Source organism: Geotrypetes seraphini, chromosome 2 (assembly GCF_902459505.1).
Source record: "Geotrypetes seraphini chromosome 2, aGeoSer1.1, whole genome shotgun sequence".
Lineage (NCBI taxonomy): Eukaryota > Metazoa > Chordata > Amphibia > Gymnophiona > Dermophiidae > Geotrypetes > Geotrypetes seraphini.
This window is the reverse complement of record NC_047085.1, coordinates 303026732-303043686: the sequence shown is the minus strand read 5'-3', so window position 1 is coordinate 303043686 and position 16955 is coordinate 303026732. Positions and strand designations below refer to the sequence as shown.

Here is a 16955-nt window from a genome sequence, read left to right as displayed (position 1 = left end):
AACCTGAAGGAAAGGATTCAAAAATTCCAAAAATCTTATTGAATACTGAGAATTGTGATTGAAACAACAACATGGCAACTACCAGACAAAACAAAAATGAAACAGGCACGTCAGCAAAAAGACAAAAACAGGATCAAATAACACCAAGCAAGATCCCACTTCCAGCAGAAGAACCTGACATATTGAGTAAAGCAGAAGTCATGGAAGAACTAAGACAAATTAAACAAATGCTTAAGGAAACTGTAACCAATATGTCTGAAATGAAGGAAGAAATATTAAACATTCATAGACAAATGGAAAGTAATAACAAAAGAACAACTGAATTGGAATCTAGAATGGAGGTCATGGAACGTGAAGCAAACAGATGCAAAAATGATAATTTGGAATTGAATAAATTAAAAGATCAACTGGAAGACTATGAGAATAGAGGAAGAAGGAAAAACATTAAACTTTTTGGAATACAAGAAAATTTAGAAGGAAAAAATCCCATACTTTTTCTAGAAAATTTAATTCCAAAAATATTACAACTAGACTTGAAACAACCACTTGAAATAGAAAGGGCGCATAGGATCCCAGTTAAAAATACAGAAAATAAAGGCAGGCCAAGACCAATAATTTTCAAAATGCTTAGATACCAACAAGCATTAGAAATATTAAATGCGGCAAAGAAAGACAAAAATCTAAATTATAAAGGATCTAGAATATGGTTCTTACCGGACTTTGCCAAAAATACAGCAAATAAAAGAAAGAGACTATTAGACATGAGACCTCAACTAAAAGAAAAAGGCTTTAAATATGGTCTATATTATCCAGCGAAAATGAGAGTATCATCTGGAGACAAATCCTTGTATTTTGAGGATCCAGAAAAACTAAAAGCTTTTCTTTCTAAACCAGAACCTATGATATTTTAATATAAAATTTTAAGATGGTTTTGATGACTTTATGAAATAATTATAAAAATATGAAATATTGAAATATCTGAAGAAAGAAAAATGATACAAAGAAAAGACAATAAAAACTTATAAGAAAGAAAGAGCAAGATATAGGAAAAACATTAATAACATACTAAATATATGTTTAAGATGAAATTTCATGATGTAAATAATAATACCAAAGAAAAATAAATTAAAAACTGTTAAATGGATAAAGATACATTAATGATATGTTATGAAAATATGACTAAAAATATTAAAGATAAATATAAATAGATAGAAGGGAAATTTGATTGAATATTGAATGCCTAGAGGGGAGGAAAATATTTGGGTTACAGTTCCAATGTGTATCCTTAAGCAGCCATTGTATTGGGTGGGAAAGGGAGGGAAAAGGAGAGTATTTACTAGAAAGATTAAGGAAAAAATAAACAAGGGATTAGATACTTTAGGGGTAAATATGTGTGTCGTGAAAAACAATTTTTGGATTCTAAATATGAAAGAAGAGGAGAAAAAGATTATAATGAGAAGTATTAAAATATATAATGTCTTTTAAGATATATTCTATTAATGTCAATGGCCTGAATCACGTAATCAAAAGGAAAAAAGTATTAACATTTTTAAAAAAGCAAAATGCGGATATTTACTGTCTGCAGGAGACCCATCTTAATAAAAAGGAATCACAGAAATTATCGGGTGGGTGGGTAAAAGAATGTCTTTTTGCTCCAGCAGAGGGTAAAAAGGCAGGGGTAGCAATTCTTATAAATAAAAAATGTATGGCCAATATTAAGGTAAAAAATTCAGATCCACATGGAAGATGGATACATATTGATATAAGTATGGGAAATGATGCCCTGACGTTGTTCAATATATATGCCCCTAATTCGAATCAAACAGAATTTTTTAAAAAATTACAGAATATGTTGTTACCACTGGCTGCTTCTAATTTAGTGGTGGCTGGAGATTTTAATGCTGTAATGGATCCATTATTGGATAAAAAACCAGGTAAAAGTATAAAATCTTTAGGATTAGATAATTTGGTTCAATCATGTGATTTGAAAGATATATGGCGTATTCTTCATTTTAATGATCAGGAATTTTCATTTTGTTCACAGGTTCATAAATCATTTTCAAGAATAGATTATATTTTTGTTTCAACAAATAAAGTGCAACAGGTGATTAAAGCTTCCATAGATCCTATTATTATTTCGGATCATGCGGGAGTATGGATAGAATTACAATTAGATCAATTAGAGAATGGTAGACCTCTTTGGAGATTTGATAATGCATTGCTTGTGGATGACAAATTTTTGGAAAATTTTAAAACACAAATTAACGATTTCTTTCAAATAAATTTAGTGGAGGATACATCTATAGAAAATTTATGGGATGCATTTAAAGCAACTATGAGGGGTAATATTATATCATATTCAGCATATATTAGGAAACATTAAAATACAATATTTAGAAATAGAAAAAGAAATAAAAATATTAGAAGCTAAATTGATAAGTAAATGGGAATATGAAGTTTTGCAAGCTCTTTTGAAAGCAAAAGGTAAATATAATGAATTAAATTCAAAAATGATAAGAAGAGATTTGTTTTCCAAGCAAACAATGTATTATGGAAATTCTAATAAGGCGGGGAGATTATTGGCAAATTATCTTAAAGCAAAAAAAAAAAGAAGAACTAATATTAATGGAATTAAAGATGATAATGGTATAATAACAAATCAAACAAATATAATATTAAAACAATTTTTAAAATTTTATAAGGACCTGTATTCTTCTGAGCCTTATTTGGAGAGACAAAAAGATGGAAAAAATTTTTTAGACATAATTAATGAACCTAAGGTTCCTGATCATATAAAACGGAGTTTAGATGAACCTATATCATTAAAAGAATTAGAAACAGCATTGAGATCTCTTAGAGTTGGATCCGCTCCAAGTGGTGATGGTTATACAGTAGAATTTTATAAAACATTTCAAAATATCCTTTCCCCACATTTACTAAATTTATATCAGACACAAATTATAAAAGGTAATATTAAAGGTACTATGGCTGAATCAATAATAATTGTTTTGCCTAAGCCAAATAAAGATCCTACTTTGGTTTCAAACTACAGGCCTATATCTTTGATAAATGTTGATAATAAACTTTTGGCGAAAATTTTGGCTTTGAGACTAGCCAAAGCTCTCCCACATATTATAGATATGCACCAAACGGGTTTCGTTGCTAAAAGACATTCCTCTAATAACTCTAGATTATTGTTTCACATGTTAAACTTATCAAAAAAAATGGATGAACCGGCTTTTGCAGTTTCATTAGATGCTGAAAAAGCATTTGACAGGGTAGAATGGAATTTTATGTATCAAGCTTTAGAATGGTTTGGTATAGGTTCTGGATTTATACAAATGGTAAAAACATTGTATAGCTTCCCGTTTGCAAGACTAAATATTAATAATAATATATCTGATGGTTTTCAATTGCAGAGGGGAGTTAGACAAGGTTTTCCTTTATCTCCTTTGTTATTTGATGTTGTATTAGAACCCTTATTGTTAGCAATACAGCAAACGAGGGAGATACAAGGTATTCCATATTCAGATATGGAATATAAAATTTCGGCTTATGCTGACGATATTTTACTTTATTTGGGAAATCCAGAATCTACCTTATCTTCTTTACTGAAATTAATTGATAAGTTTGGCAAATTTTCAGGTTATAAAATTAATTGGAATAAATCTGAAATTATACCCTTGAATGTTCATTGTGTAAAAGGATTATTTTTGATACTTTTCCATTCATATGGAAAGAAGAAGGATTTAAATATCTTGGCATTCAAGTTAAAAATACAATTGAAGATACAGTAAAAGAGAATGAAAAATATGTATTAAAAAAAGTTACGGAGTTATGTGAACAATGGAACCCATTACATATTTCTTGATGGGGAAGAGTTCAAACTATTAAAATGATGATGTTACCTGTAGTTTGCTACCAAATGAGTATGATACCTATTTATTTTCAGGGGTCCTTTTATAAAAAACTTAATAGTATTTTAATAAAATTTCTTTGGCTTGGTAAAACACCTAGAATAGCTTTAGTAACTTTGCAAAAATCAATTAAAGAGGGAGGGGTAAATTTTCCAAATTTCTATAGGTACCATCAAGCCTATATTCTACGTCAGGGTATGTATTGGATCCTCCCAGAACTTATAGATAATGCACCGGATTGGTTATATTTGGAATGGCGCCTTATGTTTCCCCTAAATTTAGTTCATTTGCCAAGTATTAACATACCTAGAAGATACAGAGAAAATAAAATATTAATGGATACTTGGAAAACATTGAGGTTTATTGATAAATTAACACCTATCCCAATAAATAAATCAACTAATCAATCTATATGGATAAACTCCAAGATCAAAATAGGCGGAGCTCAAATCCTTTGGAAGAACTGGATTATTGCAGGCATTAGATCTCTAGACGATGTTATTTCAGAAGGTAAACTGCTGGATTTTTCACAATTGCAACATAGATTTGGTCTTAATAAAACACAAAGTTTTAAATGGTTGCAATTGAAGCAGGCCATTCAGGTTGGGTTCCCTGAATGGAAAACATTAAATAATCAATATAGTTTAAAGTTCTTATGTTTTCAAACAGACTTCCTAGGACATCAAGCCGCATTGTGGTATAAATTAATATCTGGATATTTGAATAAAAAACCAAAAAATGGTCTAAGAGATATTTGGAGCATTGAGATTGGACATCAGATTAATGCATCTCAATGGCCACTAATTTGGTCTTGGAGAATGGGATGTACAGTGTCAGCATCTATGAGACAAACTTGGTTCTTTTTATTACATAGAGCTTTTTGGACCCCTACACGTTTGCAAAAATTAGACAGTTCTAAGTCCAATAAATGCTGGCACTGTAATCTGGAACCAGGAACATTAGATCATTTATTGTATCATTGTCCCTATATTAAAACTTTTTGGAATTCAATTTGGCCACAAATTAATAAATTGATGGAAAATCATATTGCAATATCATATGATACAATATTATTTGGAATGATGATGAGAAAAAAAAGTCAAATTTCACCAGAAAATAACAAGCTTTTATTAATAATGACAGGGGTTGCCATTCAACATATAACCAATAATTGGAAAAATTATAATAACCTAAATTATACATTTTGGTGGAATACAATATGTCACATATTTAAAATGGAAAGAACAATAGCAATACAAAGAGGGACATATATCAAATTCATAAAAATATGGGGGCCATTGACAAAATACTGCAATGAATAAATATTAAGATTTCTCTTCTTCTTTTCTTCTTTTAAGTATCTTTTTTATGACGCACATAGAGGGGGGATAATGAAAATAATATTTACATAATATGTTATAATATGTTATACAATATGTATGAATGAAAAATAATAAAAGGGTGGGGGGAGGGAGAGGGGATATAAATATATTTAGAATATAATGTATTAGATATAAAAATTTATATTTATCAATTGTAATTTAATATTTTGTACATTTTATGTAAAATTTGAAAATTAAAAATATTATATTAAAGTAATAAAAGGGTGGGGGGAGGGAGAGGGGAAAAATCAAATTCAGATATATAATGTATTAGATATAAAAGTGATACTATGTATTTATCAATTGTATTTTAATATTTTGTACACTTAATGTAAAATTTGAAAATAAAAAAAATAATATGAGAAAAGTGCCATATTGCTGAAAACAAAGGCTAACCTTAAATATGTGGAAACAAATGCCATGACTTTCACATGTGCAGGAGTCAAGCTATGGAATGGCTTTGTTGGCCAGATTCGAAAATATGGAGAAAGGAATTCATTTATGAGAATGTTAAAGACTCAATTATTTGTAGATGCATTTCTTTGAGCAATTGATTTTATGCAAGACTGAATTTGTCTGTTTTTATTTTTATCTTGTTTAGATTCTTAATATTTTATGTATGTAACTCCTTGTAAACCGTTTTGGAAAAAAATGGTATAGAAATTTTAAAAACAAATAAATAAATAAGCATCAATGAACAGAAAAAAAAAAAAAAAAAAGAAAGGGGATAGATTCTGTACAAACGTAAGGAAGTTCTTCTTCACCCAGAGAGTGGTAGAAAACTGGAACGCTCTTCCGGAGGCTATTATAGGGGAAAACACCCTCCAGGGATTCAAGACAAAGTTAGACAAGTTCCTGCTGAACCAGAACGTACGCAGGTAAAGCTAGTCTCAGTTAGGGCACTGGTCTTTGATCTAAGTGCCGCCGCGTGAGCGGACTGCTGGGCACGATGGACCACTGGTCTGACCCAGCAGTGGCAATTCTTTTGTTCTTATGGGCAGAGCTCATGGGGGGTATATAGGGGGAGAGAAGTGAAGAGAGATAATGAGGGGAGCTGAGTAAATGTATTTGTAAATGGAGTTTGAATTGTATTCGGAAATGGATGGGAAGCCAATGAAGTGACTTTAGGAGAGAGGTAACACGAGTGTTGCAGCTCTCATGGAAAATGAGTTATGCATCCAAATTATGGATGGATTGAAGGGGAGAAAGATGGCAGAGTGAGGGTGCTTTGAGTAGGGAGTTTAGTATGGTAAAGAGACAGCAAGGGTTGGAATAAGAGAGGTGGTTAAGTGGGTATAATATTCTTGTTTGGCAAGTGAGAGGGCAGACTGGAATGATATCAGCATGAATTTGAAGTGTATAAAGGCAGTGTGTGCATGGGATTTGAGCCACAGGCATTCAGCGGAGTGGGCACAAGAGCGCAGGTAGCGGACAAAATCGCAACCCAGCTAATGTCCCTGAGTCTCATGATCACTAATTTGGCCCTTTGTCCCCCAAAGGCACATTATATCCAGTGGCGTACCTGGGGCCCATCATTTTTTGGCACACCCCCATCTGTACGAAAAACAGGATTTTTAGTAACAAGCCACATGTCCCACATGAGTACCTAGGAAAAGGCAGCATCTTACATATGTAGTGAGCAGTACAACATCAATACACCCATTGTAAAACTAAACAAGCCAGACCAGTACAGATCAATCCTACACCGTCAATCCTAACAGAAAACCATGCTTTTCGAACACACAGAACACAGAAAACACCTTCGCCTAGTATGGAATATGTCATCACAAACTAACCCCTCCCCCTTTTACAAAACTGTAGTGTGGATTTTAGCCATGGTGGTAACAGCTCTGACGCTCATAGAACTCTGAGCATCAGAGCTGCTACCACCACGGCTGGCGCTAAAAAACACTCCACTGTTTTGTAAAATGGGGGATAAAATAGAAATACATAGACAAAGGTTAAATTGAATCAGCAAGAAGCTGGACTCTGCATACAATGCAACACCACAGAGACATGTCTCCTAAAGCAATAAATACATAGAAAAATTTTTTCTACCTTTGTCTTTTCTGGTTTCTGCTTTCCTCATCTTCTTGTTACTCTCTTCCTTCCATCCACTGTCTGCCATCTCTCTGCCCCTATATGGCATCTTCTCTCCTTCTATGCTCCTTCTAGAAACTGTATGCCTCCCCCTTCCATCTCCCCTTTCACCCCCTTTGGTCTGGCATCTCGCTCCTCTCCTTCCCTCTCCCACACCTCTCTTCTGCAATCCCTTTCTTCCCTCATTTTCCTTTTCAATTTATTTTCTGCATCCATCTAGATTATGTTCTTACTACCCTCTCATCAATTTCCTACCTACAGCTCGCCACCTCTTTCCCTCACCCCTCCAGTATTTTCCTAACTCAATCCTTTTCCCCCCATCATGTGCCCTCCTTTTATTTATCCCCTCCTTCCATCATGTGCCCTCTTTCTCTACCCCTTCCATCTAGTACCTCTCCTCTCTCTGTCCACTTCCATCGTCTGCTCCCCTCTTTCTCTACTCCCATTTCCTTCCTGCATTTGCTCCCTTATCTCTCCCATCTGCACTTCCTTCCAGCATAGGCTCCCCCTCTACCCGCCACACTACCGTCCAATGACTGCCCTTTCTCTTTCCATCCACCCCTCTTCAATCAGCATCTGCCCCCTTTCTTTCCCTCCGATCCAATTCCTTATGTCTCTCTCCCCTTTCCCTGTACATCAATTCCATCAGCACCACCCTTCCATTCTACCCTGCTCCCTTTCTCTCCCTGCACCACTCTTTCATTCCAGCAGTCCTGCTCCTTTCTCGCGATGACTGTAGCTGCCGGCTGCCGGTCCACCCCACTCTGACGTACTAGCTCTGGAGCAGAGTCGGCAGCTGCGTGCTGGAAGGTCCCGCGATGACTCCAGGTTTTGCTCCGGAAGAATTAAGTTACGTCAGAGGGGATTGACCCGGCAGACGCAGGGAGTTGCGGCAAGGACCCCTGATGACTGCGTCTGCTGGGTCCACACCATCCCCACTTCCATCATCTGTCCCCTTCTCTCAATCTCTCCATCCACCACAGGCCCATCTACTTATTCATGTTTGTCCAAATTGTTTTGTCAATTGTCTAACTCATATAAATTATATGTATTACCACAATCTGTTGGTTTTTAAATTGTACATCGCTTAGATATTGTAATAAGCGATACATCAAATGTAAATAAACTTGAAACTTGAAACTCCCTTCCTCACCTTTCCAATTTTGTCAACAAGATCGGCAAGGCCCCCCCCCTGCAACGGCACTCAGCGGCATCAGCGCCCTCCCCCCCCCCCCCCCCCGCGACAGCACTCAAGTTCGGCCTCTTTCTCCCGGCATCAACAGAACTTCAATTCGGCAACAGGTGCTCAGTCAAAAGCTTCCCTCTGACTGAACTGCCTGGGCGGAAACAGGAAGCTGAGTCAGGGGAAGCTTTTGACTGAGCACCTGTTGCCGATCTGAAGTTCTGTTGATGCCGGGAGAAGGAGGCCGAACTTGAGTGCTGTTGCGGGGATGGCGCCGATGCCACTGAGTGCCATCGTGGAGGGGGTTGCTGAGTGCCGTCGCCAATGCCGCTGAGTGCCGTTGCCGTTGCAGCCCAGGAATTTTCCGGACCTGGCCAGCTGTACACCCCCCCTAACATAGTAGATGACGATGACGGCAGATAAAGACCCGAATGGTCCATCCAGTCTGCCCAACCTGATTCAATTTAAATTTTTTTTTTTTTAATTTTTCTTCTTAGCTATTTCTGGGCAAGAATCCAAAGCTTTACCCGGTACTGTGCTTGGGTTCCAACTGCCTAAATCTCTGTTAAGACTTACTTCTGCCCATCTACACCCTCCCAGCCATTGAAGCCCTCCCCTGCCCATCCTCCACCAAACGGCCATACACAGACACAGACCATGCAAGTCTGCCCAGTAACTGGCCTAGTTCAATATTTAATATTATTTTCTGATTCTAAATCTTCTGTGTTCATCCCATGCTTCTTTGAACTCAGTCACAGTTTTACTCTCCTATCTCGGGAGCGCATTCCAGGCATCCATTACCCTCTCCGTAAAGTAGAATTTCCTAACATTGCCCCTGAATCTACCACCCCTCAACCTCAAATTATGTCCTCTGGTTTTACCATTTTCTTTTCTCTGGAAAAGATTTTGTTCTACGTTAATACCCTTCAAGTATTTGAACGTCTGAATCATATCTCCCCTGTCTCTCCTTTCCTTCTAGGGTATACATATTCAGGGCTTCCAGTCTCTCCTCATACGTCTTCTGGCGCAAGCCTCCTATCATTTTCGTCGCCGTCCTCTGGACCGCCTCAAGTCTTCTTACGTCTTTCGCCAGATACGGTCTCCAAAACTGAACACAATACTCCAAGTGGGGCCTCACCAATGACCTGTACAGGGGCATCGAACACCTTCTTCCTTCTACTGACTACGCCTCTCTTTATACAGCCCAGCATCCTTCTGGCAGCAGCCACTGCCTTGTCACACTGTTTTTTCGCCTTTAGATCTTCGGACACTATCACCCCAAGGTCCCTCTCCCTGTCCGTGCATATCAGCTTCTCTCCTCCCAGCATATACGGTTCCTTCCTATTATTAATCCCCAAATGCATTACTCTGCATTTCTTTGCATTGAATTTTAGTTGCCAGGCATTAGACCATTCCTCTAACTTTTGCAGATCCTTTTTCATATTTTCCACTCCCTCTTCGGTGTCTACTCTGTTACAAATCTTGGTATCATCTGCAAAAAGGTACACTTTTCCTTCTAACCCTTCAGCAATGTCACTCACATACATATTGAACAGGATTGGCCCCAGCACCGAACCCTGAGGGACTCCACTAGTCACCTTTCCTTCCTTCGAGCGACTTCCATTAACCACCACCCTCTGGCGTCTGTCCGATAGCCACTTTCTGACCCAGTTCACCACTTTGGGTCCTAACTTCAGCCCTTCAAGTTTGTTCAACTTAAGGCTGCACCCGGGGCGGACCGCCCCCCCCCTCCTCCCCCTTGGTACGCCACTGGTCATATCCCTGAAATACTTTCATGTTTTCCTTATATATACTGATCTTTGTCAACATTTGCTTATTTCTGATCTGAAGAAGAAGGGTTACCTTTGAAAGCTCATCATAAAATGCATTGAGTTTGGCGAATAAAAAAGATATTACCTTATTTCCTTTGTTTTTAGTTTGACTTCTATATACCGGTATTACCCTGGAAAGTGGACTAACACGGCCACCACACCATTTCACTTTGGAATAAAAAAAGAAATTGAATGTAATAGTCTTATACTTCTGTATAGGTCCATGGTGAGACTGCATCTAAGTCCTGTGTGCAATTTTGGTGATCCCATCTCAAAAAGGATTTAGCAGAACTAGAAAAGGTGCAGAGAAGGGTGCGGGATATTTCTCCTACAGAAAAAGACTAAACAGGTTAGGGCTGTTCAGCCTGGAAAGAAGATGACTTGGGGGGTGGGGGGATATGAGAGGTTTATAGTATAATCAATGTGGAATAGAACTAGGAAATGCATGCTGTGAACTAACAAGTAACATATTTGAAACAAATTAAAGAGAGTGGGCCCGATATTCAAAGCAATTTAAGTGGGCAGGAGCCTTTCCTGCCTGCTTAAATGACTTCCTGTTGCCTAAGTGGGAATGTTCAGTGGCACTTAACTAGAGAGTGCTGCGGAATATCCCCACAGACCACCCAACCAAAACGTGGGCACGTCAGGGGCGACACTGTGGGTAGCCCTAAATAATAGCCCGGGATTAAGTGGGTGCTGGCAGTATTCAATGCTGGCACTGAATATTAGGCTGGTGTACGAATAATTTTTTAAAAATTTTAAATATGGTCTCTGAGCCTCCTTTCGCTCCCCAACAATGCCCCCTCCTTCCCTTCTCTTCCCATCCCCTCAGCATGCGGACGATATGCTGCCCTACTCCCAAACTCTGACCGCCCCCCCCCCAGCCTGTCTGGGTAGGACCTCAGGCCTACCTGTATCAGTGGTGGTATAGCAGTGGTTGTTGGGCCCTGGAACAAAGCACCCTTGCAGCTCTGTTCCAAAAGGACTACTGCGACCTCTCATGGCAGCGTTGTCCTGCCCCCAATTACTAGGGTTACCATATTAAAAAAAGAAAACCCTGGACTCATAACTCTACCCTGTTCTATCTCCAGCCCCACCCCATTTTGCCCCAGCCCAGCCTGGTTCTGCCTCCAGACCCACCCCCAGAAAGCCTCCTCTCTGAGCTCTGGCCATGTCTGAAGGGCCTGGAGCATGTGCGGATGCATGTGATGTCATCCGTGCATGCTCAGAGGCCCTCCAGATACGACAGGAGCTTGTAGGGGCTTTCCCAAACCTGGACAGTCCTAGGTAACCCTAGGACATGTACGGGTTTTCCTGGATGTCTGGTAACCCTACAATTGCAACCACTGGACCACCAGGGATACAGATAGGACTGGGGTCCTACCTGGATGGTTGGGGGTCAGAATATGGGAGCAGGATGGGGAGGGGCTCTTCTTGTCCACATGCTGTGGGGAAGGAGAAGGGAAGGGAAGGGGGGCAGGAGGGAGCATAGATTGGGAGTGGGAAAGGGCTCAGGGGACCATATTCGTAAAATACATTAAGTGGTCTTGGCCCAGTATTCAGCTGGGACCCGCATAACTCTTATGCGGGCCTGTTTGAATATTGGCTGGGCCTGTATAAGCTCCAGCACCCACTCACATTTAATCCCTAATATTTATTGCTAGTGCCTGAATGTGGCCCAGGACTGAACACTGGAGGCTAATTTAGCTAGCGATGGTAAGCATTTAAAAAAAAAAAAAACCTCTGACCATCACTGACTGAAACAGGATGCAGGGCTCAATGGACTATTGGTATATCCAGCATGGCATATCTTATCTTCTACTAACATTCTCACAGGAAAAGCTTATGTGTTGGCATTAACACATAATGATGGCCCCCTAGGATGGGGGATAGAGATTGATCCAAAGCAGGAATTCTCAACCCAGTCAGGTATTAAGGATATCCACAATGAATATGCATGAGATAGATTTGGATGCAGTGTCTTCTTGGTATGCAAATCTATCTCATGCATATTCATTGTGGATATCCTGAAAATCTGATGGCTGAGTTTGCTCTGAGGACAGGATTGAAAAGTGCTAATCTGGAGAAAATATTTTCCTCCTGCTCACAGATGAGGATGAAGAATTTTTGCTAAAACCATATAGCGTTTTATGGCCACGAAAGGTCCAGACACGACGTCCAGTGATCTTCTCCCCACCTGTGCTGGCAAGGGGACTGATCCGGAGCCTGCTGGAGCTGCCTGCCTCACGGCTGGACTTTGACGTGTGCTCATCAGGTACGTAACCAGCACCACGGGCATGTTTGCTGTCTAGAATTTTTGCTTCTATCACAGAGTAAATTCTCCCATCTGGATCTGTGTGTGCAAAACTTTCAGAGACCCATCTGCACAGTCTGCTAAATGGTTTATGGTTTGTTTATTTATAATCCGCCTTTTACAAGGCGAAGTACAACAGCACACACATAATAATACTTCACAAATAGTTCAGACATCTTACAAAAAAAAAGAAATATACATCATATTCAACATAAAACCAAAATAAAATACCAGCCTGATAAAAATAACAGCACCAATCACTTCTCCTATACCAAAAATCAGTCTCAAGCAACCTAATATAACTCAGGTTTTCAACGACTAACATCTCATACTATGTATTTCATACAACAAACAGATGACTTTTCAACAATTTCTTAAAGGCATCCACATATTTTTGATGTTTAACGTAAGATGGGAGTCTATTCCACTCTTCTGGACCACAACATGAAAATGCCCCCACTCTCACAGCCTGCAGGCTCAGCTCACTATGCGCTTCATCCAGAATTCATAATAAGAAGACCTCAGATAATGATGATAGTTAAGTTCTCTCTCAGCTGGGTGAGCGTATTTATTTCCATGTAGAAATAAACTGGCTGATAGCCAGCAGCGCTCAGCATTATTTTAATCATATATTGTCACTGACTATATTAGCCCCTAAGTGCAAAGGCTGAGGACAAACTCCCCATTCTGCTCCTGCTCCCAATATTGCAGACTCCCCCAATTCCACCCATAGCTTTTACTATGTTCCCTGATGTCTTTTGCTCCTGCTCTTTCAAAGTTTCATGTTCAAAATGGTGGTCTGTGAGTGGTAGTTTCATGGCACCGCCACTGGGAGTCAGGCTGCCATATATAAGCCTGACACATATATACCAAAAAGACACTGATCCCCAGTGGTGGTGCTGCAAAACTGCAGCTGGGGGTCATAAGCACTATTTTGAACCCAGGTGGGGGATCCCTGTTTATAGGGGAGGAGTAATTGGAAGTTTTTGCATGTTATGGGGGCATTAGATTATGAGCCCGCCGGGATAGACAGGGAAAAATGCTTGATATAGAAAATTTAATAACTAAATAAACAATATTCATGCCAGGCTACCAGGGCTAAATATTGAGGGATGTGGTGGGGATGGCTGTATAGCTTATGCAGGTCCCAGCGTCAGGAGCAGTGCAGAGCATTCAGCGCGCCAGCTAGCACTAAAAAACGCTTTTCTGGTTTTGTAAAAAGGGGGGGGGGGGTAATTAGCAAAATACCCTTAACAGCCTTAATAATTGGTTAAAAAAGAAAATTACTTGGTCAAGAGATTCTCTCTAAAAGATAGGTGCCTATTACAATGCACTTAGCGGCGCCTAATGCCTAAGTGGGCGTTTCTACGGGCAGAGCATGAGTTAGGCGCCACTAAGGGCCTCTTCTATTAAACTGCGCTAGCAGTTTCTAGCGCGGGGAACTGCGCCGAATGGCCCGCGCAGCTTCTGACGCTCATAGAGTTCCTATGAGCGTCGGGAGCAGCGCAGGCCATTCAGCGCAGCTCTCTGCGCAAAAACTGCTAGCATAGTTTAATAGAAGAGGGGGTAAGTGTGATTCTCCAAAAATTTAGGCATCTGAAATATAGGCTGTTAGAACCCTCACATACATTTCAGGTGTCTAAGTTTTTGCATAGGCACCATTAGCCACAATTCTGTGTACAGCACCTGAGCACGACTAACATGTGGCCGGCACCTAAAAAAAGGTGCCGGCCACATGTGCCATTTAGGTGCCATTTATAGAATCAGCCCCTTTGTGATTGCAATTTAGCCAAGTAATGAGCCAATTACCGCAAATAATTGAGTGCCAACAATTTGGATTTACGTGCGCATCTTACTAGGTGCCATTCTGTAAAGAAAAATTCTATAAAGATGCACACACAAATATTTTAGTGCACACCTGAAAAGGGAGCATGGCTATGGCAGGGGCACACACTATTTTAGCATTTGGGGTATCTGTGCCCAATTTATGTATGTGGATGGACGCCACATTTTAGTTCTTTGATTTCGGTGTCCAGATTTGGGTGCCATGACTGAATACAGTCCTGCAGTGTGTGTGAATCCCTAGCGTGAAAATGATATTAAATATTGAACTAAGGCCAGTACTGGGCAGACTTGCATGGTCTGTGTCTGTATATGTCCATTTGGGGGAGGATGGGCTGGAGAAGGCTTCAATGGCTGGGAGGGTGTAGATGGGCTGGAGTAGGTTTTGATGGAGATTTCTGCAGTTGGAACCTAAGCACAGTACCGGATAGAGCTTTGGATTCTTGCCCAGAAATAGATAAGAAGAAAAAATTAAAAAAATTTAATCAGGTTGGGCAGACTGGATGGACCATTCGGATCTTTATCTGCCGTCATCTACTATGTTTCTATGTTAGCACACTCATCCTCTGCATTTAGAGCCTGATTCTGTATAGGACGCCTCCATTAGGTGCCGCTAGGTATCCTAATAAAGAACGCCTAACTTTGGAATGCGTGTGCAACTTTTTTTTTTAATTGGCATGGTAATTGACTGCACCAGTTTTCAGCCAATCCCCCCCCAAAAAAATCATCAATTAAGAGTTCTGCGCAGAACCCTTAGGACGCCTAGTTGAGGCATCCTCCGACACCTAACAACATCTATCTGGAAAGTAGGCGTGGTTGAGAATAGGCAAGAGAGTAGGCGTGGACAGAGAATAGGCAAGGTTGACTTAGGTGTCGTTAGGCATATGAGTTTGGCACCAGTAAACCAAGTAAAATCTGGCCTAATATACTGGTGCCTACCTCTAAGATGCCTAGCAATCCCTAAGCACACGTAGGCGTTGCTAGGTGGGATTCTTTAAAGAATGCCTAACGGTTGATTGACAACCATGCCTAGTGGCATCTACAATGTAGGCACACTTAGCTGCCATTTATCGAATCTGGCCCTTAGAGTCTCTGGCATTTTCAATCTATCAGAAATCAGTGGTTGCCCTTATTCCAGTTAGACTTCCAGTTAGAATTGCAGTTATTATGATCTGTTGGTATTTCACCTTTAACTAGCTTTTTCCCTATTTGCAAATGTCATCTCTAAACCACACTTTCAGAATTTGAAAAATCAGATTTTTTAAAAATTTAGTAAGTTCAATTATACAAATCAGGTATAGATATATAAGAAAAGAATAATATTAGTGAGACATATTTTACAAGAAATATTACAGATAGAAACTAATTCTAAAGTCCACTTCAAGGAGAGATTTGCGAGGATAAACTAAAAGTAAATAATTCCTGATGGAAATCCAGTAAACATTCTAACTATAAACATTGAGATTGATTTTTTTGTTTTAATTACCCTTTTTTCATGTTCCAATAAAAATTTCACATGGAGATGGGGGATTTTGAGATCTCAGACCCTCAGGTGTATTGGGGGATGGTTAAGAGAGAAACGAAGGGAAGGAGGGAGGGGTTTTACTACTGCAGGTGGCCCTTACCATTGGGTGGCCCTGGGCATGCTCAGTGGTAGCTCAGAGTAGTGAAGACGCAGAAGGATTATGAAGACCTGCAACGTGACATAAACATGCTCAAGAAATGGGCTGCGACATGGCAAATGAGGTTTAACGTGGATATGTGTAAGATGATGCATTTCGGTAACAAAAATCTTATACACGAATACAGTATACTCCGAGTGTAGTACTCGGAGAGACCCCCCAGGAAAGAGACTTCAGAGTATTGGTCGACAATTCAATGAAGCTATCTGTGCAATGCATGGCGGCGGCAAAAAGGGTGAACAGAATGCTAGGAATGATTAAGAAGGGGATCATGAACAAATTGGAGAAGGTTATCATGCCGCTGTACCGAGCCATGGTATGCCCCCACCTGGAATACTGCATCCAGTAATACTCCGAGTGTAGTACTCGGAGAGACCCCCCAGGAAAGAGACTTCAGAGTATTGGTCGACAATTCAATGAAGCTGTCTGTGCAATGCATGGCGGCGGCAAAAAGGGTGAACAGAATGCTAGGAATGATTAAGAAGGGGATCATGAACAAATTGGAGAAGGTTATCATGCCGCTGTACCGAGCCATGGTATGCCCCCATCTGGAATACTGCATCCAGCACTGGTCGCCGTACATGAAGAAGGACACAGTACTACTCAAAAGGGTCCAGAGAAGAGCGACTAAAATGATTAAGGGGCTGGCGTACAGTGAGAGATTAGAGAAACTGGGCCTCTTCTCCCTTGAAAAAAGGAGACT

At 39.8% G+C, this 16955-nt stretch overlaps 1 protein-coding gene across 3 annotated transcripts in view; it reads left to right on the top strand.

The window, feature by feature from the left end:
• CARD10 (caspase recruitment domain family member 10) overlaps positions 1 to 16955 on the top strand; it is a 258903-nt gene that overhangs the window by 232881 nt on the left and 9067 nt on the right. For all 3 annotated transcript variants that reach the window (XR_004538001.1, XM_033929903.1, XM_033929902.1), the window contains exon 22: positions 12525 to 12689. Coding sequence is in view for 2 of the 3 variants with exons in the window: in XM_033929903.1 (XP_033785794.1) it covers positions 12525 to 12689 (165 nt within the window). In the remaining variant the exon portion in view is untranslated. The remainder of the gene's footprint in view (positions 1 to 12524; positions 12690 to 16955) is intronic.